This window comes from Leishmania braziliensis, chromosome 32 (genome assembly GCF_000002845.2).
Source record: "Leishmania braziliensis MHOM/BR/75/M2904 complete genome, chromosome 32".
Lineage (NCBI taxonomy): Eukaryota > Euglenozoa > Kinetoplastea > Trypanosomatida > Trypanosomatidae > Leishmania > Leishmania braziliensis.
This window is the reverse complement of record NC_009324.2, coordinates 1,529,254-1,553,226: the sequence shown is the minus strand read 5'-3', so window position 1 is coordinate 1,553,226 and position 23,973 is coordinate 1,529,254. Positions and strand designations below refer to the sequence as shown.

Below are 23,973 nucleotides of genomic sequence, written 5' to 3'. Positions count from 1 at the left end.
GAGGGTGTATGAGGCACACATGCAATGGTAGCAGAAAGCGGAAACAGTGCGGGAGCGGCTCACGGCAGCATTTTCGCTCCACCTCAGTGCACCGCATTGCGACTTTGAAAGGTCTCATTCGTTGATGTTATTGTGTGAACTGGAGAGAGAAAGACAGATGAGACCTCCAGGTAGGCGCTGTGAAGACAGTGGCGGTGTCCAAGAGGGGGGAAGGGTGGGGGCAGCAGCATCAGCTCACTGACACTCAGTTTGTGCGATGTATCGGTGCAGCGAGAGAGAATCACAAACATGGATTAAAAAAGAGAAGTGAGCAGGTCATCCAGGACAGACGCCGGGGCCGCACCAGCCCTCAACGTCCACCTCACAGGTGCACTGAAGGCAGACAAGTGTACCAGAAAAGACCGTGGTGAGATACCCTAAGGAAATAAGCAAGGAAACACCCGCATGCCCATCTGAACAGCACCGCGTGACATGCGCTTGTCCAAGGTGCAGAGGAGCAAGCGATCCACGCAGCATCCCTTCACTGTCTTGCAATAGCGCCGAACATGGTACTTGAGTAGCGAGAAGAGGGCCACACCCATTGGGATCGTTGTGCCTCCCAAATTGTCAGTGACCTTCGCGATCCGGAAGTAATGCTGCAGCGCCGCACACACGCTCAAGATTCGAAGGTCAGGATCTTGATGAAAGGCACCGGCAACGTTGTCAGGCATTGTCCGATACGCAAGGCGCGGAATGATGTTCAGGGAGGAACACGGATACTCCCCCGCAAGGGACAAGACATACACATGCGGTTGCTGGAGCAGGCTGACCGCCCGCGACCATAACAGTTTTCGCACGTTGAGGGGGAAGTGCTCTTTCGGGCCCCAGATATACGCGTAAGCTTCGGACACAGTAGTGAAGGGCACCACAACAGTGGCAAAGCTGTACTGTTGAAGATCTGGATACAGTTGCTTCATGTATGCGTAGAAGTGCTCTAGGGGTAATTGCTTCTGCACTAAGTGCAGCAAAACGTTTGTGTCAAGCACAATTAACACTGTGTTCTCCTTCAGGGCACTGTCTACAATCCCGCTGATGGAGCGAGAATACCACCGAGGCGCACACATGGCCTTACTGTATACGCACGTCAGTGCCATAAGCACGCTCTGGAACTGCTGAAAGATCTCTACTGGTGAGTGCATTCGAAACTGCGGTGCTCTGGTCGCCATGCGTGTCTCCTCTGATGCTCGGGGACGCATTCGATCTACCGTTTGTTGCACGACATCGTCAAGAGAAAACGCCGCGTAGACGTCAGCTTCGTAGAGACAATCCACCAGCTGATTGTAAATCGAGAGGTTGGTGCGCGCCTCAGCTCTTGTGGCGGAAAGTAGGTGCAGCTCCTGCGCTGCATGCAGAGCGAGCTGCCACTTTCCCGTCCCCTGAAGTGTCGGTAAAAGCGCTGAGAGAAGCCCTATGTTCATCGAGCTTCCGGTGGCCAGGGCCGCCGCCGTCAGCCGCAACGCAGAGCGGTGATTCTGCAGGCGGCCGAAGCAGCGAACAAGTGGCCGCACCATGATGGGGTGCAGATCAACTTTAGGCTCCATGTACAACACACCGAGAGCCAGGCGCCACTGATTGCCCTTGCATAAGGCCGAGAGCACGACGCGGCGCTGTAGTGTGCTTTTAATCAGCGGCGGGTGACTCAGCAAGGTCTCGAGGGCAGCCTCCCAAAGTGCAGCAGTGGACGCCAACGCAAGCTTCGCTCGCGCACCCTCCAAAGTTGAGCTGTTCACATCTTCCTCAATAACGCGCCGAAGCGCGGCAACGCTTCCACAGTCCTTGTATCGCTTCAGTACCGCAAGGACGAGACTCTTCTCCGGAGTAACAGAAGTTATTGGTGTCTTGATGACACCATAGTAGAACAAGGACGTACTCCGTGCGTCTGGCATGTACGAGAGACCGTGCTTCAGCTCCACAGGCGTGGGGTGATACACTCCATGTAGATAGCCGCAGCACTTGGAGTACGCTCGGAGGACATCTACCCACGACTGCGCTCTGCTAGCCGCAAGTACAAATGGTGGAGGGGCGCTAGAAGTGAAGCGTGCAGGCATCTGAGTAGGTGCGAGCAATCGCTCCTCTATTCCATGCGCCACGTGAGCGCCAACAGATGGCGACAAGACTTGGTGGCTACACAAAGAAGAACCTCCGTGCAGCACGCATGGGAGCCGGAATGAGGGTTGAGAAAAGAAGTAGGGAAAACTGAAAAAAAAAAAAACGCAACGCCGTAGGAGAACGCAGGTAGTAAGGATAGACGTGAAGGTGGTGCGCATGTATAGAGGTGGGGAATGGCGTCTGGGAAAGGACGCTAGAGTGTGAGGGTAGCGGGCACAGCACTGGCTAGTAGCCTGCTAAGTAGGTTGTCAGTCGCCGCAGAGCATGACGAGGCGCTTCCAGGCGCGCGTGAGGGTTTGTGGATGCCCCACAAAGAACACAATGAGCGCAGGAGATTGACTAGCTACAGCAATGGGGTGAGCTCTCCGTGATCGGTTAACATGGTTCACATTTTTTTTTCGTTTACTAGCGGAGGCTTGGTGCTGTGGCTCACGTGGGTGCAAGTCAGTATGCATACGAGAGCGACAACGCCATCTATGAGCTCCTCCCGCTTCCTCCCTGGAGCAGTGGCGCACAAGTGCACCCGCCGCATAAAAAGAGAACGACAGAAGGGCGCGAATGATGAGAAAGGGGCTGGCAAAGAGAAGAGCAAAAGCCGCTTAACAGTGAAGAAGTGCACCAAGGAAGAGAACACGGGCGCACGTATGTGCACTATCAACCAGCCAACCAAACCCCAGCAACGAAAGGATGCAACACAGAGAAAAAGTGCAACAGAGCCCCACTGACTCTGCCATGAAAGGTATACGACATCAAAAAGGGGGAAAAGCACATAAGGAGGCGATGCACGACAGTCCAGCAAAAAAAAATTCACAACTCGAAAAGCAACTACAAGAAGGATAAGGTCTAGGGGCGGCGCTCAGATCGTTTGCCGTGCTGATGCGTGCACGCGTCTGCACCACAAACTGCATGTATGTACATCATGTGCAAACGGTGATTAGAGCAGTGAAATCAGCGCGTCGTTTCCAGCGTGTTCCCTTCATGCCATTCTTTCACCCACGTGAACAACTAACGTGAAAAGAGAGGCGAGCGCAGCTTGAGCGGCACACAAGAGAAGCACGCAGCGGAAAACAAAAAACGACACACGTGCCGTTGCAGCAACAGCGGCAGTGCCACACTGCGTGTGGAGGGTGTTGGATCCAACAGAAAGCAAAAAAAAAAAAACAATAATGGCGCCGGAGGAACTCAGTGGCGCCAGTGCCTCGTGGGGGGAGGGCTGTACAAAAGTAAAACGCGCATCGGTGCGCAGCCACACGAGCAATCACGCCAGCTCCATCTCCATCTGGTGCTGAAGCGCCACAAGGAGCTTCTCCTTGAACATATCCAGCGAGGTGTACTGCGGAATGGTTATCAGTGACCCGCATGCCTGAGCGCGGGGAAGGTGGTCGACGCTTTCGTTGTTCTCAGCCACCATGATGGGCCGGATAAGAGGCAGGCGGCGCTGACCAGAGGCAAAGCAGATCAGCGAAGCTCTCTGCTCCATCGAGAGCTGTTCAACAATTTGCCAGAAGTGTGCTTCGCGACTCCCAGTCAACTGCACGCGGATGTACTTTTGCAAATCGGGCAGTGTGAGATTCGTTTCACCACATACCAAATTTTCTAGGTCCCGCCACGAGAGACATCGCACAACGCGGCGCGAGAGTGTTTTCCAGAGGCCGCTACGGATAGCGTTAAGCTGCTCATCCATCGAGTGCACGAGGCAACGTTCGGCAATGGTGCGCCGCTGCTGTGCGGCCACCTCGTCGCTATCGTCGTTGTCCAGCCACTCAACGCTTTCCGCAAAGCCGGGGATCAGCTCGTCTGCAACGCCACTCAAGAGGAAGTTGTCATCTTTCACAGTGGCCTCCACGACACTGTCTACGTGGGTATAAAAATCTTTGATCGTCAGCTCATCGTCAACCAGAAACTTCCAGAAAAACGGCGAAAAGTCGATGTCGAGTGGGGTCTTGGCACGCGCCGAGTGCCCCATGATCTTGCCGAAGAAGGTGAAGAGGTTGAGATCGTAGATGGAGTTTGCCTGGCTATCCGGCACCAGTGAAATGCGCTGCGAATTATTCACAAACACAAACAGGGGGTTTCGATGGAAATCAGAGTTGGGGTAGCACTTGTCAGGGTGCTGCATCATCTCGAATGCCAGGAAGGTCCACAGCTGCCGGTACGGACCACCCATGTCGACCGGGATGTGGCCGGAGCCGCTGATGTGCAGGTTCACCTTGAAAAGCGGTGACACCACCCACTGTTCCTCCGTTAAAAATCCGATTTGCCTGTACAGCTGCGCGAGAATGGAGTACCGTAGCGCACTCTCCGTGGTGCGCGGTAGACTGGAGTACAGATCCGTTACGCGCACGAAGATCGTGGGGGCCGTGCTCACCGCCTCAAGCGGGGCTACGGTCACCAGCAGACGCTGTCGAAAGGAGCGGCGGACAAGCCCCTTCATCGACAGAAAGGCCTGCGACAGCGTCCCTGTGACAGTTTCCTCGTCCAGGTCAACGAAGTTGTTCGCTGTGGCCATGCAGCTTTCTGTCACCGCAATCACTTGCGCAAATTTCTGCAGCGCGGACGGGGGGTACAACTGAAGCAGCGGATAGGTGTGCACGAATAGCCTGTACGGATCCTCGGGCAACTGCGACATAGAAGTGCTGTAGTTTTGCACCGACTGGTCGTCCAGGTATTTCTCCACGTCAGAGAGAAAGGAAGCAAGCTGTGAGTAGAATGCATAGGACTGCCGGTCCATCACGCTCCGCTGGCCGCGGTTGTAGCTGTCCACGAGTGGACGCGCAAAACGGCCGGAAAGATCGGTGTAGCCGTCTGGCGCGTACTCAAACTCGTTTGCACGCAGTCGCACCTTCATGCCGCTGCACGTGCCGATCGAGGCAAAAGCGAAGAGTGGCGTATTGCTCGTGAAGGCGATAGGAATCGAGATGAAAGGACCCAGCACCCCGTTCAGGGACCAAGCCGCCGTCCGCTCCTCCGTGTTGAGCAGACACCCCACAACAGTGCCAGGGATGCTCTCCGTCTGGATCTTGTACTCCTCCTTCCCATCTCGGGTGTTGATGTCGGTACCATTGTACGCGAAGCTGTTGCGGTCGCTCCCTACGTGCTGCCCTGGCACCTCGTTGTGCACCGCCGTTCCCCAGCCGACCGCGTAGGCTGATGTGATGCGGTCCGGCAGCGTCACTTCGTAGTAGTAATGCCCCTTTCCGGTCGTGCCGCACGTACTCCGCACTTTTCCCACCTTAAGCTCCTGTCGTACGTAGTCACCAAAGGTGCAGAGTGTGTCTATTGGGGGACTTTCTGGGTTGATAGCCAGGTGAAGCTCATCCACGACGCGCGGGAGCGCCACATCGGCTGTCACAGACTGCCACATATCGATGAGGCACTGCAGAGGAGCTACGGGGATCTTGCGCACCTGTTCGTCCAATGGACTGCCGAGGACAAGCAGGAGGTCAACGCCTGCTGCGATGTCTTTTTTCACCTCTTTAGCCTCCGGCAGCGCCACCATCCACCGCTCCACGTACGAAAACAGCGTAGAGAAGAGCTGCTGATAGATGCTAGTGTACTGCAGCCTCGTCTGTACAAAGGTGGTGATGCTTCGAAGCAGCTCATGGCGGTGGTAGCGACCGCAGCGGTGGGCCGCCGTCACAACACCATGCAGGCAGTCCCACAATAAGTGCTCCCGCACGTTGTTGATCGTCTCGGGGCGTAGCAAGAGGCTCTTGATCGCGAGACGGGCAAGCGAGATGACATCCCACGGCTGCACGCTGGGGTCGGTGATGCGTATGTTCACCTCGCTCAGCATCACACTCAGCTGATGGATGCCGCTGCCCTTGCACACGAGCGTGTCGGCAAGCGGGTGGTTGATGAAGACAAAAATATGGTCGAGGAAATCGGCGGGCCTGCGCTCGATCTCACTGCAGGTGACAAGGTATAAGTGGCGCGCCAACAGCACGACAAGACGGTGGGTGGACTCCCGCATATCGCGATGCGGCGCCGGGGGAATCGACGCATCGAGGCAGTTTGGCAGTGGCTCCACGGCCCACCGATCTGACACCGACGAGAGCAGAACAAATCGACGACACGAGTTCAGGGTGAAGAGACCGCCTTTGCTTTGGTGGCATTGGAAGACACCCTTCAGTCGCAGGCCCTCCGCGTCGAGAAAGCCCATCATGCTGAAGTACACGTCTGGCCCAGCCGCCACCGGTTTGTCGTGCACAGACGCGGCGGCGTTGCTGAGAAAGTCGATCACCTCCTCATACCCACGCGCCAGCCCCCGCCCTCCTTCACCGCTGCTGGCCACGAACTGTTCAAGCCTGCACTGCAGGTCGGCGTTATAGAGAAGCATGAAGAGGCGCACCACACGAGAGTACCTATTGTGCTCATACACCACAATCAACCGCGTCTCCTCAGTTGTGCCTTGCGCAATGTCGGCGCGACCGATACCGGATGGTGCAAGCGACACTGTAAGCGACTTGGCGGCACGTGTGAAGACTACCTCACCCACCCACTCGTCCTGAAGCGGCACGCTCTCGGAGGCCGTGGCGGGATCGCTGAGGCGCACCGTGTGCTCATAAAGACTGCACGGCAGCCCGTTCTGCTGAGTGTACCAGGGCCGCCCCCCACACTGCTTCAGCGGCACGCAGCTCCGATAGGACACCTTTGACACCGACTCGTCGCGCGTGTTGCGCACCGTAAGTACCTCGCCGCGCCGGAACGTCACCTCCAAGATGTCTCCGCCGTCGATCGTGTGCAGGAGGGTTCCGTTGCGAAACCGTCGCTTGCGCTCGTCTGTATTGAGGACTGGCACAAACGCAGCAATGCGCCGCTTCTCCAGAGCCCACCGCCGCCGGTTAGCGGTGGAGGCGACGGAAGCACGAATTTCGTCTAGAAACTCGACCGGCGCGTCGTTCTCAATGTGGACTGTGGCTAAGCGCTTCGTCATGCTGAGCAGCCGCTCCTGATGGAATGAGACGAGGTGGGAGAGGGATTCGTTCTCGCATAGACACGAGAGGATGAGGAGGAGGCGAGACAGGACAAACCCTTCCTCCACCGTTGCGCCCTCGTTGCGGTCACGCCGGCAGAGGAACCACTCTTCGGAGATGGCGCAACTCTCGTTGATGAGGTAGTGAAGCGCCGGCACCGACACCACCTCCTCTGTCTCCAGCACCTGCACCTGGATAAGGCGATTGTCCGAGCTCTTCCGGCGGCACTGGGCGAGACGTTGGTCCATCAAGACGTACCCCAAGCTGCTCTTCTGATACAGGCCGCGGCACGGGGTCAACGGAAGGCGACAATTCTCGCGTGTCACAAACCAAACGCTACCGTCTCGGCCGACTGTCTTGAGAATATTCCCACTCACATCCTCCACCGTCGTCGTCAACGTGCACGCGCGCTCTGGGAAGATAGAAGCGGTGGTACCCTTCTTGCCCAACAGCACAAAGCAGCCGATCGGCTGCACGGTGCTCTCGCTATCCTTCAGCGCCACAGACTTTGTGCCAACCACGACCCAGTCGCGCGAGATGGCGATCCTACCTGCGACGGCGTCGTACGTGAGGGTGATGCGTGAGCCGCGCTTGAACCCGTACGGGTCTCTGCTGCGATTCTCCAGCGGCTGCCTCAGCGACGGGTCGCTGCAGTACGTCGCAATGGTAGAAACGTTCGCGAGGCACTTGTCGCGCAGCTTATCGCGCGTCGACTGGACAATCTCCTGTGCGGGGCCAAGCCCCACAAACACCGGCGCATCCGGTGAGAGAGGGGTTCCGTCGACGGTGTCAATTACAGCAGAGAAAGACTCCGAGTCACCTTGGCCGAGGAGTCCCCAGACGCAGAAAGCGTTGTCCTCTACCGCCTCAACGACACAGTTCATCTTCGCCTCAAGCATGCGGCACCCGCTGCTACGCAGGTACATGACCGTTGCGGCTGGTATTGTCACCTCCGTGCCACGCTCGACCGTAGCAGGTGTGGTGGTCGAGTAGGCAATCGGCGAGCCATCCATCATGGTGAAGCTATGGTTCGAGTGAACACACGTCAAGAAGCAGTTCGAGCAGAGCGTGTAGTCAGCGCACTCGTTGCACTTAAACCAGCAGCCGGACACCCTCGTATCGGCAAGGTTCGAGTTGCACCCGTCACACCCCTTACGTTCGTCAGTAGTGCAGAGCGCGTACTGAAGCTTCTGGCAAGGAAGACGAATAGCTGGCGCGGTGCTGTTGGAGGGCAGTAAGACGGCCACCGCGTCCGTGTTGAAGAGGTTCACAAAAGGGTACAGCACACCGTCGATCGGTAGGTTGTCAAAGATGAGACCGAGAGGCATCTCCTCTCCATTCACCGGCGTTCGAAAGGCATGTATAGTGCGCGCGGCGCGGTCAATGTAAAGTCGAATGGTGTCGCCACTGACAATAATGCAGCGCGGCTCCGCTGCCACCAGAAACGAAGCGTCGGTGCGCAGGTGGCGCAGTCGCCAGGGTGAGTCATCCATATCATGCAGTGCCCACACCTCGGCTGTGTGCGCATTCAAGTCCTTGTGTTTCCAGTGAAAGGTCGACGTGCAAACGCCAAAGTAGTACCCCCCACCGAGGATCTGGCCTTGATTGCCGCGAATCAGCTGGCATCGGATGCTAAGCTTTGCCCCAGTCGGAATGGACGGCTCTGCGATCGCGATGAACGGCGTGGAGACCCCTTTTGCGCCATTCGGCACTGTCGCCAGGCGCCCGCAGTAGTGCGAAGGCATTGAAAATCCCGGGTTGGAGAGCGCCGCGGAGAACGTGTAGTCGTGCGGGATCGGCGGCGTGTGCATGGCGGCGATGGAGGGCAGCCGACGCAACACCGTGATGAAGCTGCCCACGCGCAGCCCGTGAAAGAGGAAGTCCCAGTGATCCTTCTCCTCCAGCACAACCCTGCAGCGGTCCTCCTGCTCAGTGCAGCAGAGCGCCTCAGTCGTGATGCGTGGCATCACCATGCGCTCTGCAGCGGCGATGAGGTGGCCAATGCAGCGCGACAGTCCCGTCAGACGCGAGGTCGGCAGAACAGTGTCGAAGGTGCACACCGTGCGCGGCTTGGCTGGCGTGCGCATGTTACAGAGATGCTCGTAGTTTGTTTTGCCCCCAAGAGCGAACTTGCAGCGCAAATCATTCAGCCGCGACACCGTCACTGTCACTTCCTCTCCCGCAGAGCTGCGTAGCTGCAGCAGACGTGGGTCTGGCACGCTCTTGAAGATCGAGAGCGTCACCTTGGGGAACTGCTGCAGACTCAGCTCCTCACATAGACGCTCTGCAACGAGGTCTTGGAAGGGGTCAAGGGTCAGCATAGAGCGCAGCACGTCGACCGAAACCACACCGAGGAGTGTTGGCCCGGTGATTGGGGCTGTCATCGTGCCGGCACTAATCGCCGCGGCGGCGTCATCGTTGTAGAGCTGCACAAACGGCACCAGGTCAGTGTCCTCTGGAATGTCGCTGAAGAGCGTCTTGAGGAACTCACCCTCACGGTAGAAGTCGATGCATCGCTTGTCGCGATCCACCACGACACGAATGGAGTCGGCGTTGCCAAAGGTGCGCTGGAAGTTGTTGAGCTTGACGGTGGGGTTTGTGGCATGCGGTAGCTGTGGCGATGTGTCCTGGATTGCCCACACAATGGGCGGGTTCACAGCCTTCCAGCTCTGCGAGTTGCTCGTCGGCGTCAGCGGGCTGAGCCTTGCCACAGAGACTCCGATAAAATAACCACCCTTCAGTGAGTGCCCCTTCGACATGTTGCGCCTCGTCACCTTGACAGAGAAGGACACCATTCCAGTGCGGGGAAGCACGTTGCCCAGCACAATGCTGCGCTGCGCGTCGGGTAGCATGTGTGCGTGCTGCACGTTCACGATTGCCATAGCGCTCGCGTCGCACTCGCACCACATCGGTACGAACGGGATGACGTCCTCGCAATCGGTGGCGCAGGTAGCGTTCTCGAAAAGCGTAGACACCAAGTTCCCGGCAGTCTTGCTGTCGGGGACTTCTCTGACGTGCACAATCACGTCCGGCAGCAGGCCAATGGTTGCGATCTGGACAGAATGCAGTGGCAGCAGCATAAGAATGGACACGGCGTCGAATACCATGTTGCTGATGTGCTCACTCGGTAGAATACCGTGCGTGGCAATGTGCCGAATGATGGAAATGAGCACCATGATCGAGTGCTCTGCGACGCTTAGCGCCACAGCCTGCTGCACGCGCGTCGTTGAGCTGCTATTCGAGGAGCCGCCAATGCCAATGTTCATGAGTGATGACGTGACGCTGTTCACATGGCGACACACCACATTGCACACCTGCGTCAGCGCGCCACGGGCGCTGTGGCTCTTCGACTCCTGCACAGCGCACACACGAGCCGTCAGATGGTGAAGCACCATCTCCGCGGTGGAAGTGATGCGATACCAAGTCGGACCTTTGGCGATCGTCAGAGCCGGGTGTAGCTGGCGGTAGTCATATGCGAAAGGCATCGTGCCAAAGTTCACTGCGATGCGCACCATGCTTCCATCGTCGAAGGAGATGACAGGGTACAGTAGTGCGCTATCGGCAGTGACATTAGTGGACACGCTGACGCCACCCGCAAAGGAGAGAAAGCGGCCATTGAGTGTGTAGAACAGAAGACGCGAAGTGGCTACGATACCGCAGCCAACGGTGTCCCCCTCCGTGAAAGGCGGCAGCTGCGCCTGCTCACCCCAGTTAACGTCGCCCAGGCTGCTGTAGGAGAAAAAGAGGTCCTCGCCGCGGACGGCAAGCTCCGTGCGGGGCAGCTGTACGCCCACGTCAAACTTGCCAATGGGAGAGTTGATCTTTACCTCGTAGTAATAAACCCGCGGGACCCCCTCCTTCCAGTTTAGCTGCCACCCCTCGTCAGCGCGCACCAGCACGGCGGCGCCAGAGCCCTTCTCCATCGCCACCCCAAACTGCGACCGTGCCGTTTGAATTGTGGGAATGACGACAGAAAAGCCGTTTGGAAAGACACGGCTAAGGGAAGTGAAATCGGCCGCGCTGAGGAGCCCCGTCCGCACCGCTTGCTCCTGAACCACTGTCATGTCCTCAGCGGAGCGAGCTGCTTCGTGCCGTAGTCGCCACGGTGACGTTAGCGCCGCCAGCGCTGTTGGCGAGCCCATCTGGCTCTCCAAGAACTTTAGAATGTCATTCTCCGTCTCAAAGCTGCGCTTGAAGTCTTCACAGTCCGCCTCATCCCATGGGAGGCACAAGATGGCATGAAAGAGCATGAGCGCACGCCCTTGGAAAGCCTCCTGTGTCAGGGCAGCGCGGTACCCAACCGCGTTCGACGAGTTCTTGAGTACCGCGAAAAAGCTGTGGAGCACGCCGTGGAAGGCGCGACGTACAGCCATCTCCGCATCGACCCCAGCGCCGCGCAGCACTTCCATGAAGTGCTGGCAGTCGTCAGTGCAGGTGAAGGCCCATAGTACGCGCAGCACTTTCGTCATGAAGTCCTCTGTCAGTCCGGCCGGGTTGACCTGCACCAGACGTGAGAGCAACTGAAGGCCTTTTTCGATGTTCTGCGCCGCGCGCGCACGACTGATCAAGTCTTCCTGAATCCTGAGCGGCGTAATCCCCTTCACCAGCAACAAGCGCACCTGCTCCAGAGAGTCATTCTGCGAGGACAGCTTCACGACACTTCGGCGCGAGCTCGTCGATCCCCGCCGCTCTGAGAGTGACCTCGATCCGTTCAGGGAGCTCTCGAGCCGAATCGAGGTGCGGCGGCCAAACATCGGTGTCGTGCCGTCTCCCTCGAAGAAAACGCACTCCGTCATCCATCGCGCCAGCGATGTGAGGAAGACGATTGTTTCCTCCTTTGTGGCGCCCTGAAGCTTTGTGCTCCACTCTCCGCTGAACCATCGCAGCTTCAGCTCGTCCTCCGCTTGTCCGCGTGTTAGTCCGCAATGCAGAAGGATCGATAGCAGCGCGCGGATAGCGGGACGCATTGAAGGAACAATGGACCCCCGCATTGCCTTGCTCACCTCATCCACAAACTCCTTGCCCTCGTCCCTGTCCTCCAGAACGCGCAGCGGAAAATCGAAGAGGTTTTCGTGCGTTACACCGCGCACCTCGACGTTGTGAGCCGCCAACACACTTGTGGTGAGCCCGTAGCGAAACAACGGTGCAATGACAACCTCAGACGACGTCGGCGGCTTCTCCATGAGCTGCGCAGCGGCGGCCAGCAGCACTTGCAAGATTGCCTCCCGCATTACGGAGGCCAGGGAAACATCCAGCACAAACTCGTACTGTGCGATGGCCGTAAAGCTGTTTTCACCTCTGCCGTGAATGTGAAGTTCGCCACCGTCCAACTTCTTGAAGGTGCTCGTCTCGTCCAATACCGTGTTGTCAGGCCTACCATTCGATGCATCCGACTGCGTCACAAATACGGGTGGACTGCTGACCTCCTTGATGAGTGAGACGCTTCGTGCGGTGGAGAAGTCAAGAAACAGGCGCCAGATGCCGGTGTCCTCCTTGTTCGACACGTACATGTCGTACGCCTCGTGGGTAGAGAAGGCTACCACCTGCTTTGGACTCGCCTGAACCGCCCACAGGCGATTATACAGCTCCAGCAGATGCTCTTGGGTCTCAACAGACACAGCTGCCGGGAACACACTCGCCACAGTCACGAAGATCGGCAGCACGCCGGTGAGGAGGACTGAGTTCGACTGCTCGTCGACTCGTGCAGGGGTGAAGAGGGACTTGCAGCGACACATGTAGTCGACAAACAGCTCCAGAAGCTGGCTCACGTACGCCTCCGATTTGCACGCGGCGTGTGAGGGCAGGGTAGTCATGACGGCAAGCACGAAAGACGTCATAAGATGCGTTGCCGGCTTCAGTTCGCCGGCATCGCTGGCAACCTCCCGCTCACACTGGTGCAGCAGATTCTTTGCAGCTGATACAACGTCTTCTGGACGGTGCTGCACAATGTGATGAATGACGGTGTAGACGCGCTCACGAGAGAAGTAGCTCCACTGCAGATCGGTGTGCTCGCCGGAGTTCATCCGCAGAAGCATCTCTGCCTGGTCTTCGACAGTGAGGGACCACGCGGTCGCGACTTGGTAGAGCTTGTGTGTCACCTCCAAGAATGTCTTCTCCGTGAAGAGCATCATGATGGCGCTGCACGACGTCTTCAGCGATGCGGCAATGTCCGCAATGCGGGTGTCATTAAGCGTAGCAAGACGACGGAAATGCACCAAAGTCAGCGACATGAACGCCAAAACCTTCAGCGGTGGCGTGAGCGGCTTCACTTGCCGCAGAGCCTGGGCCAACGAACGAAGTGTGCCAAAGGACAGCGGAGAGTTTTCAGGGAGAATGCGCTCCAGTTCGTAGCTCTCAGTGTAGATGCAGCGGTATATTTGCTGCAAGAGCCACGGCGCTGAGTCGACAGGCGGGCACGACCCATTTGGGTTGCACAATGCCAACTCCTTCTCCATTCGGCGGCGGGTAAAGAGGCGGACAGAGCTGAAGGTGGAAAAGCGCTGCTGATAGACGAGTAGCTCAGACTCGTCGCTAAGCATGGCGTACGCGTTCTCGCTGCACGAGCGTGGGCACTGATACACCCGCACAATTTGATTGCCCTCGCGGTCCACCTCCGCCACAAGATCGTCGGAGCCTTTCTCTAGTGGTGGCAGCACGAGGAAAAGGCGGTACGCGCTCTTCAGCACCCGGCCGGACAGGAGAACCCACTCGTCCAGCGGCACAGCAAAGCGGCTCGTCGTGGCGACCGGCACCACCACAGAAGAGTCCCATGTGAAGAGCTTGATGTTCAGTGGCACGCATTGGCGTCCCACCGTCTCTTTCAGCCACACTCCTGTACCTTCGTCCATGGGGAGCACAAACAGCGGCGTCACAGAGCTGTCCACGACCCTTTCTCGGAAGAACCGACGTACCGTCGCCGGGCCGTTCGCCCCGACCCAGACCGCCATGGACCCGAAATGACCGGAGCAGCGCAGGCACTCGACCATTCTGATCTTCATCGTCTGCGACTGCGTGTAGTGTGGTCCACTCAGCTCGACGATGGAGAAATTGACGCTGACGGCCCATACACCTTTGCTCCAATGTACGTGAAGGAAGTACCACTGGCTGGTGGAGGGCAGCACACCTTGACACACAGTGGAGCCCTGTCGCAACCGCAGCAAGCTACCACTCAACTCTACCGAGAGGGCCTCCCCGGTGTCTGGAACGATGCGAATGAGTGTGCCAGAGCAATCGCTGTACGCGTGCGCGCAGAGGGAAAAGCAGTCCACCGAGTCCGGTAAGGGGCGGCTGAAGGAGGCGACGCAGGCCTTGACAGTGGACTCGAGCATATGCAGCGACGCAGTGGACCCGGATGGCAGGAACGGCGCCGGCGTCGTCTCCAGCACACCTTTGCGATAGTTCGTCACCAGCGACACGCACTCCGTCGTGCGATCCTCCTTCGTTGCGAGGTCTGTTGTAAGGACAGCGTGGTGCAGTCCGCTCGCATCAGTGCAGACCAGGTGCGTCGAGTCCTCGGAAAACGTCACATTCCAGCAGCCGGTCACCACCTCTGGCAGCTCCCGCTCCGCGTGCAAGGAGCCAGTCGAAAGGTGTAGCATCGTTACCCTTTGCGCTCCGACTGTGGCGAGATACTGCTGGTTGGGGCTCACACAAAACCTCTGCACACCTGTACCCTCACCGAGCACCATCTTCATCTTGATGGGCTCATCTTGGAAGCAGTCGATCGGGGAGGTGATGGGACAGATGGCCGCAGCATGAAGTGAGAAGGACTGCGCAATCTCGCGCGCGTGCGGGACCGCTACTGGAACAATGCTAGAAGAGGCGATGGTGAGCTGCTCTAGAACGTCAGTGTAGCGCAGTACCTCGTTCAGTTGATGACGCCGTCCGACTAGTAGCCCTGCAATGGCGCACTGCTCCATCACCTGCGCCGACGGCGGCGTCGTCTCCTTGACGGAGATGTCCAGCTGAGTGAGCAACTCGCTCACAACAGACGGCGCCAGCGCGCGGGCGAGGTTGACATCGGACAAGAGACGCTGATACAACAGCTGCAATGAGCGCACGTGCGACTGCATACCATTCAAAAGGCTCACAGACATCATTAGTGCGTCGGATTGTAGCTGCGAGCGGAAGGTAGAGGAGTAAATAAAAAGGTCATCCATCGAGTTCTCCGCGGTGTGGGAAGCCGGCGAGTTGCACCCGTCATCGTTTCGCTGAACAGTGCTCTGGTTGGACTCCTCTGTTGTTGCCTTGAGGGCATCTTTCGCATCAAGGATTACCTGCTCGTATATGAGGAATGGTGACGGGGTCGGAGTGACGCTGTTATAGGCATTGGCGAGGCTGCGCACGTGCCGAACAATCGTCTGGGGATCCATCGGGGCATCACCGTCGAAGTCTGGGGGGGCGGTAGGCAGAGCTAAGCTCTGTTTTGGATCCGCCTGATGTTTTTTGCGATACATACGATACCCTGCTGCATAGAGCTGCGAGAGGGGCACGGTGTCCAGCTCCACCAAGTTTTTGCTCTCGCCGCTTGAGTCTTGCATGTACATGGTGCCCTTCTGGTACGCCTCGCACTCCGCGTACTGTGCCTCATACGTCGTGGACCGCGCAGGCACAGTGTCGGTGTCTCTCGTGGTCGTCGCAGTATCGCCAAGCAGGGTGATCTGAGGCCGGGGCGTGCTTTGCAGCCCCGGCAAGGGGCCGATCCAACTGTCGATGCCTGCAAAACTCATCGCCGCAACTACACATGCACCAAGGTGAACTACAACAGCCACACGCAGGATACTTCGGTGATTCCGGTAGTGTCCAGGCACGTGTCGGTGCAGCGATACAAATAAGCTTGTCCACTGCAGAGAGAAAGGGGGGCAAAGGGCAAGAGAGGGTGGGCGTGACACAAAATGTCCAACACTGCCAATGGGAAGGAAAGGAGGACAGGAACGTGTTCTCCCCGGCGCCGGTGTGCGCTAGTGTCTGCGGGTGTCCCTTTACACAGTGCAATCGACCACGATGGCTCGTCTCACCCAGTCTGGCTTCTTTGACCCTCGGTAGTGATTAAAAGAAGGGAAATAAAGCGGTGACTGACGGAAAATCTGAACGCTACGACGGAGCCGCAGCAAACAGGGGGTGACGGAGAAGAGAAAATGAGATTACTTCTGTCCAAGTGGCTACATCTCGAGCGATCGGGGGTCGCGCTCTCCGCTAGCAGTGCGGCCTAGAGAGGGGGGAGGAGAGGAAGGGCGGAAAGGGGAAGAGGAAAACTCGTGCAGTGAAGGGCCTCAAAAACTGTGAGGTGCGAGTAAAGGAAGCTACCCAAGCTGAGAAACTATCGACCTCTCTCAACGCGGAGAGCAGCGCGCAGATTAATGCCCTCCTCCCCCCGCCGCCTTTGTCCCCAAAGACGTGAGTGAGTGAGAGCTCAAAGTGCACGATAAAGGGGCAATCGCACCTCTCTTCTCCTGGCCTCTGCCAATGCGCCCTCAGTTGCGGCAATGGGGGGGAGGGTGGCGGGGGAATGAGAGGTGGTCGAGGGGAAAACAGCAAGAGAAGCGAGAAATGGGGAAGAAACCAGGGCGTCTGTCTGTCGTGACCGCCCCCCCCCCTTCCTGCAGCACAAACCGTGTAGCTGAGTGGGACTTTTGCTGTACCGAACGCGCCTCCCCTGCAGCTCTTTTTTTTCTCTCCTCACTGTGGTGGTGAGTTCGGAGCACATAGACAACAGTCAAGGCAGGCCAAAGGTGCTGCTAGTAGGCAAGAGAAAGTGTGTGTGTGTGGGGGGGGGGGGGGACATATGGAGTCGCCCTCAGTGGAGAGGACAGAGGCGAGCGCACGAGAGCACGCGGGCCAGAAAAGGAGAGAGGCCGTGTGAAGACACGCTCAAGGACGCACACCGAAGGAGGAATGCAGGTGGTGAGCGAAAGTGCGAGCCACGAGAGGGGCACAGAGAGGAGGGAAAATACAGGCGCCGCCCTCTCGATGCTTTGGATTGCCCTTGTTGCCGTTCCTTTTGGTTGGTGCAGCGAGACCGCGAAGGCAATTTTCCTTACGTCTCCCTCTTCTGTCAGGAACGCGTCAGTGCACGTGCTGTGTCGAGCCGTAGAGCGGTGCGTCGCCACCCGACTGCCCGTCTCCCCGACAGTGTGTCCTAGGGAAGAGGCGTCTGGGGAGGAAAAGGAAGAGGAAAACGTCGCTGCTTGTATAGGTGCGTTTGGGTTAGAGAAGGTAGAAAAGGAACTAAACTGAAATAACCCTAAGAAGGGAGAGGAGTGCAGTGGCACAGAGGCACGCACGCGGTGGCAGGGGAGAAGGTGGGAATGAGAGGTAGGCACCACACCGGAATACGAATCAGACGCGCGCATCGATAAAGGCAGAAGCACACAGTAGAGAAGGACATTGACAGTGGAGAAGAAAAATGTTACTGCGCAGTGTAGGGTGCAAACTAACAGGAAATCATAACAAAGCACGCAGCATCAAGTTGACCAACGCCTCTCCCCTTCGCTACCGTAGTGCACAGCGGAATGATATGAAATGCATATGTGGTGAGTTGGCGCAAGCAATCCTGCCCGTGGTACTCCGTCTATCTCGGGCATGAGTTAAACAGGCCTACGAACACAGTGATGGGTGTATATGTCGTGGTACCAGGAGTACCCGCCTCTGCATGGTTTGTTTGTGTTTTCCAGCCTTTTTTTTCCTGTCGCACATCACGTCGCACAAGTGCCTCAAAAGTAAATTCACTCAAGGAGGGAAAGAAACATCACCCCGCATTCACCTCGAGGGAGGGAGAGAGAGAGAGACTGTGTGATCTTCAGGGGCGCCGAAGAGAAACAGACGCGTAAGCATGGTGTCACGAACTCCCGCTCTCGCCCTCGCAGTGAATGTGGGCCCCACCCCATGTGAGAAGAGAACAGCACCTAAAAGTAGAAAAAAAAAAAACACAGCCGACACTCAAGAGAGAAGGACAAGTGAGGATAGGAAAGCACACCGCACAGACCATATAGCGGAAGCTCAATCAAAGGGGAAAAGATGGGGCCCGGGGGTGAGGGGACAACCTGCTTCCCCTTCTCTCCTTTTGGCACCATAGGTACCTGCCGGGGAGTGCACAGTTGCCCACAGGCAAACACCAATAAAGAGAAGCAAAGTATTGGAGACGGCGTGAGGAACGTCTACCAAATAAAAAAAACGGAATAGAGGAGAGAAAAGGCAGATCAGCACACACGACGGACGCAAGCAGAGTGAAAAGGAGAACAGCTCACACAACATGAAATGGGAGAAGCAAGATCACCAGTGGGAGGGGAGAGAGATGCGCCAAGTGCACTACTGCCGGTCAGTTGATTGGCCGCAGCCACCACACAGTTTTCGTGATTGCGGGGGCACTCTTCAAGGGCAAAGTAGCCAGGAAATGCGCAGTTTCAGAACATCCGCCGTTGACGGCAGTGTGACCACAAAGAGAACCTGGGCATACTTGACCTTTCCCCTGTCCTCACCAGTACCTGCCTCAACCCTCTTCTCCGCTTGTGCTCTCTTCTTCACGTCTCTTTCTGCCTGTGTACTTGCCCTCCCTCCATTACGTACTCTGCACTTCGATTTTCTGCCCTTGTGGGGGCGTTCGTACCTACAGATATGTGTCAGCGTGTGTCACGGCAGCATTGCATCGCGCATACATTCAGCATCATGAATCCTGCGGTTCCAACATGACACGTCATAGAATAAGTGCGCGCAGACACACACACTCTCTCTCATACCCAGCGAGAGAAGCATACATACACAAGAGACTACACACAAGCACTCGCACCCCTTCCTCCCCCCCCCTCACAAGACGCCGAAGCTACAGAGCAGCGCACGAGGTTCGACTGGAGAGCACAGCACCCATCAACTATGACGAGCTACGTTGTTCTCTACAAGAAGAAGGAGAACATGCTAACGGAGCACCTCCCTTCGTCTCTTCTCCCTTCGGTCTCTAACCTCATTCCACATCCTGAAAGGTTTGGCCTGTTCGGGGGGGAGGGGGGGGTGATTCTACATCCATTCAGTGTTTCTGCAGGCACGTAGAAGTGCTGAAACACACTTCGGTCCGTGCATGGGTGTGTATGTCGATCTTATTCATGTATGGGTGTAGCGCTACATGTCGCAGACGCGCTGCGCGGACAGACGCGTGTTCACACATCACCATCTGGAGGAAATAGCATCGTCGCCACAGCCACCTTACGCAGGCGAGGGGGGTGGAGATTCCTTGCCGCCGCGATTGAATAGCAAAGATCAGGTATCACCCTCACACGCATCAGAATTGTCAACCAACGCCAGCTTCTTATCGTTCTTGCTGTCTTCGACTGCAGGACCATTGAAGAGCCGGTAGAGCCACTTGGCGATGTACGCAACGACGTACACCACCAGCCAGCAGGTCACTCAGACCATCTTTTCTTCCACTTCTCTGTTCGTATAAGCAAAATATAAGACAATGACACCTGCTGAGGCTACGGGGACGCAGCGGCGTCCCGTGTGAATGAGCAAATAACGAATTGGAGAAGCAGCAGAAGGCAAAGGAAACGGTACGAAGTTGTTGACATTCAATAAGACATCACCAAAGTCGCTGATGAGATGTGCAGAACAGGTGCCATGGCGTGAGACGCACGCTCGCACATGCACTACCACACCCGCCCAAAGGACGGACAACGAAGCTCACCTGTGTAGAAAGCGTTTCGTCACCGTAACCGTTCTCTACTCGCGCTATTTCCATCTCCGCTTTTCGTGTGTTTGGCTGAGAGTTGCATGTGCATCAAACCACTCCGTGTGCGCGCCTGAAGCCAATGGGCACTTCGCCCGCAAACGCATGCTAGCCTCTGCTGTCCCTATGCGCGGCCTCCTTGAGCGCGTTTTGGGATCGCTGGCGTTTACACATCAACACACACACACACACAAAGCCAATAAAAAGAGAGAAGGGTGAGGCAGGTGCGCTCGTGTGCCGACTACGATGCGAAGAGGTGATTGAGGGGACAACACGCAGCAGTAGAAGAAAATGTAAAGCCACAAAGAAGGGCGTCCGGGTAGGACAGAGGGAGAGAAAGAGGCGGGTCCTGTGCTCTGCCCCTACCCCTCCACCCCCGCCCGCACTCTTAGCAAGTGCGCACAGGCATGTCTGAACAACAGATGGTGCTAGAGCTCGTGGTACACAAACCCGTCGTCGACGCCAACAAGGTTGTGTAGCGCTGTGGCACGAGTCTCGTGGTCACCGCTGACCCTCCACTCATTCTTGATGGTGGCGTAGGTCCGCATCGAACGAGCCTCCGTCACGCCATCCGCGTCATCAGTAGCGTTTTCGGCGACGTCCTCCGCAGCAGTGCGGCGGCGCTTGCGACACTCTTGCTGGAACTCCATTTCCCAGCTGGACACCACCTTCGAGAGCAGTCCAAGCTGATACGACAGCGACTCGGTGCGACGGTCGTCAGCCCCGGCGCCGTGGCCAGAGCGTTCGGCGGCTCGCGACCACAAGACGCTTGACTGGTGTACCGTCTCGTATAAGAACTCCTGCTTGATGCTCACCGCGTCGCCAACGCGCTCCTTCTTCGCCAGCTGTTTCATGCGTCCTAAACTGGTGTTGGCTGATGACTCGAACGGGATGTACTCCATGACGCGGCAGGCGTACCCTTGGTCAACGAGGAAGGCGGTGCGGTGAGCCGCGTAATTCATCTCGATGGTGTCCATGCTAATAATGGAGTAAAACCATGCATCCACTGCCCTCCCGTTCGCGGCGCGCTCCTTTGGCCGCAGGATTCTCCCTAGCCTCTGGGCTTCCTGACGGCGACTGCCGCCGTGGCTGGACACCTGGATCACGACGTTTGCGTTGGGCAGGTTCACGCTCACGTCGCCAACGCGCGAGACGCATATCACGTTAATCTTCGACGTGCTCTGAAAGTCGGAGAAGATCATCAGTCGCTCCTTGTGCTGCGTGCTGCCACATATCACCGGTGCGTTGAGCAGCTCCCCGTACTCCTTCAGTAGCATAATGTGGTCGCAGCAGACAAGGATTTTGGCGCCGACGTCGAGGTGCTGCCACACAAGCTCTCGCACACACATCATTTTGTTCGGGTTTGCAGCAGCCAACATCACCAGCACCGAGGTCTTGCTCGTCCCTGCGGCTCTCCGGCGGTGGTCCATGTACTCGAGCCCAAACTCCTTCGTCATTGGAGTGCGCACCTCGACGCAGTGTACATTGGCAAGGTAGCCCTGTGAAGCGAGGGCCTCCATTGAAATGTCGTACAGCTTCGGCCCCACGAGGTGGAAGAGGTCAAGAATCTTGTGATCTTCGCGCACGTAGGTGGCGGTAAGGCCTACAATGCCCTTGGCGTCAATGAAGCCGAGGCTCCCGCGAAAACTCTCCGCTGGCATCACGTGCACCTCATCCAGAATTAACAGCCCATAGGGGGCGAAGAGCTTCTCCTTCGGGTTCTCTTTCCGCTTGCGCAGTCCTCGTCCCGTGAACAGGTCGTCCTCGCCGGCTGTTGTTGTCGCATGCTGGCGCAACTTAGCCTTGTGCGCCGTGACCAGCATGCTGTAGGTTGTCAGCACAACGTCCGTCTCCTCTGTGATGGGATCCTTCTGCTTGCCTGTCAGGCACGCAATGCGGGTGGCACCGCTCTTGATTTGGTGGGAGCAACCGCCCTGAGTGTCAGCTGCATCATCGTTGTCTGTCGGCGGTGGTGCCTCCAATGTGGCATAGTCGAGAATTTGGCTCCTCCATTGCTCAACACTGACACTGCCGGCGCACACGACCAGCGTCGGTTTCTTCACCTTGCACATGAGCATGATGCCTAGCAGCGTCTTTCCGGCGCCGCAGGGGAGGAGTATGCATCCGCTGTTGAGGGTGCCGTCGTGGATAGCGGCGTCTACCGCCTCGATCTGATAGCGGCGTGGCTTTGTCTGTGTACGCAGTGAGATATGCGCCTTACGAACCGACGTGTCATTCTCAAAGTCGTACTGCTGCTGAATAGGGAAGCCCAGCACCATGCACCGGGCGGCCACCACCTTTGACATAGCCCTACTCTGCAGCAGGAACGAGGGGTAAGGTGCTGGGTTCTCCGCCCAGGAGCTCGTCTCGTAAAAAATCTGAGGCGGCGTTGCCGCCACCGAGGTGATCACGGCATCGCATAGCAGCATCTGAGCCGTCTCCTCATTCTTGCACTGCACAAGGGTTCTCTCGGAGTCGATAATAACGCGGACAAGGTTGTAGCGCCTCATGCAGGATTCGATGAACTGCCGCACACGCTGACGTCTTTCACTGCAGGTTGCAAGCCCATACGCATACGTCTCCAAGAAGGTGGTCGCCTCCGTAGCGTCGATTCCGTTTGACACGGCGGCGCCGAGGGAAAACGGTGTCAGCCGGTACTCGTGAATCAGTGAAGGGCGCGAGACGGCCTCCGCTAGCGTCGTCAAGAGAGGGCGGATTGTCTCGTAGCTGCCGCGGAATGACTCCGCGAGGATCATGATATAGCCGTCCGACTGTGCCCTGCTCTCAACGAATAGGCACTTTTCGCCGATGAGGGCATCGCCATTAAGCGAGTACGCCATGGTCAATTCCCGCAGCACGAGTAACGACAACAGCCGTGGGCCCCACCAAAAAAGTGTACAAACGCAGCGGTAGTGGGATAAAGAGGAATGAGCGGTTCCCTTCGAGGAAGGCAAGTGAATGGGCGTAAGTGCTCGTCTGCGCGGGGCATTGAGGTTGGGAAGAATTTGCTCAAACACCGCAGACACACCCAGAGGCATACAGCGAGAGAGAGCCTCAAAAGAACGGAAGGAAGCGCCAAGGCGTCTGACACGTTCGCAAGGGCAGAGGGGGGCAGTAAATTGGGTGTGAGGCAGTGATCTGCTGCTGCGCTAGAAAGAAAACGCCGTCGAAAGGTGCCTACGCGTGGTGGTAACGGTGGTGATGCGTGTGCGTAGAACATAAATGGGGGAGCAAAGAGGGTGAGACAAACACGAGAAGGTGCGGGGCCATTTAAGCGCGCACCTCATCTGGGGTGGAGCAGCTTTTTTACGAATCCAGTATCAGCGCACCCGAGCAGAAACACATATCCACACATCTCCCACGAACACTGCGTCCACCAGCGTCGCGTGCGGTGGAATCAAAGTATGCGCGAGAGGGGGAGGGAAAGGGAGAAAATAGCGAGTAAACGAGGGAAGAGAGCGAGAAAGATGATGAGAAATTTAAAAAGTGACGCTCATTCACCAACGACAGCGCCACTCCCGCATTCGACACGCGCTTCTGCCAGATGCATCGACGCACCGAATCAAGGACAACAGAGCATTGTATTACCCCAGTCGCTCTCCTGCCGAGATGCGCTTGAGGCTGGGAAACGAGGAGCATCGACGCGCATCCTTCGCGGTGTCATTGCGCATACATGGTGTTGCGCCTCTGCGGGTGTGGTTGTGTGTGTGTGTGTGTGGAGGGGGGGGGTGGCAGGTTCACAGGGCTCCCTTCTCTCCCGCCACGGCAGCTAGGACAACAAAGAATAGGAAAAAGACAGGCATAGAGGGGATCTTTGGTGGGCCTGGGAGGGCCGCCACCTTCCGTGTTCCCCCACCTGACTGCCTTTCTCTCTGACCCCACTTAGCCCACTGCCATCTCGCTGTCTGGTGCCCGTCTTCTCTGCATGTTGGGAGGTCATGATTATGCAGAGACTCAGTGAGACGCCCATCGTGAGGTCAACACAAGCAGACACAGTCCCCGCTGCGTCATTCGTTCCTCCGGTTCCTTTCTGCGCTGTAACACGCACACCGACCGCACAAGGGGAACAACAGCAAGAGAGCGAGGAAGGCGGGGAGGTGGGAAGAATCGATACAGAGACCCACGGCAACACAG

At 57.3% G+C, this 23,973-nt stretch overlaps 3 protein-coding genes across 3 annotated transcripts; all 3 read right to left on the bottom strand.

The window, feature by feature from the left end:
* Positions 1 to 416: 416 nt before the first annotated feature.
* On the bottom strand, positions 417 to 2,087 carry LBRM_32_4180 (conserved hypothetical protein; the record flags this gene model as incomplete). Its single annotated transcript, XM_001567716.1, has 1 exon — positions 417 to 2,087. One exon carries the CDS (start codon positions 2,085 to 2,087, stop codon positions 417 to 419), a length of 1,671 nt encoding a protein of 556 aa, XP_001567766.1.
* A 1,319-nt stretch (positions 2,088 to 3,406) lies between these two features.
* LBRM_32_4170 (conserved hypothetical protein) lies at positions 3,407 to 15,670 on the bottom strand (the record flags this gene model as incomplete). Its single annotated transcript, XM_001567715.2, has 1 exon — positions 3,407 to 15,670. The coding sequence occupies one exon, from the start codon at positions 15,668 to 15,670 to the stop codon at positions 3,407 to 3,409; it is 12,264 nt and encodes a 4,087-aa protein (XP_001567765.2).
* Positions 15,671 to 20,267: 4,597 nt separating this feature from the next.
* On the bottom strand, positions 20,268 to 22,679 carry LBRM_32_4160 (putative DNA repair helicase; the record flags this gene model as incomplete). The annotated part of the gene is made up of 1 exon (XM_001567714.1): positions 20,268 to 22,679. One exon carries the CDS (start codon positions 22,677 to 22,679, stop codon positions 20,268 to 20,270), a length of 2,412 nt encoding a protein of 803 aa, XP_001567764.1.
* Between the last annotated feature and the right edge of the window lie 1,294 nt (positions 22,680 to 23,973).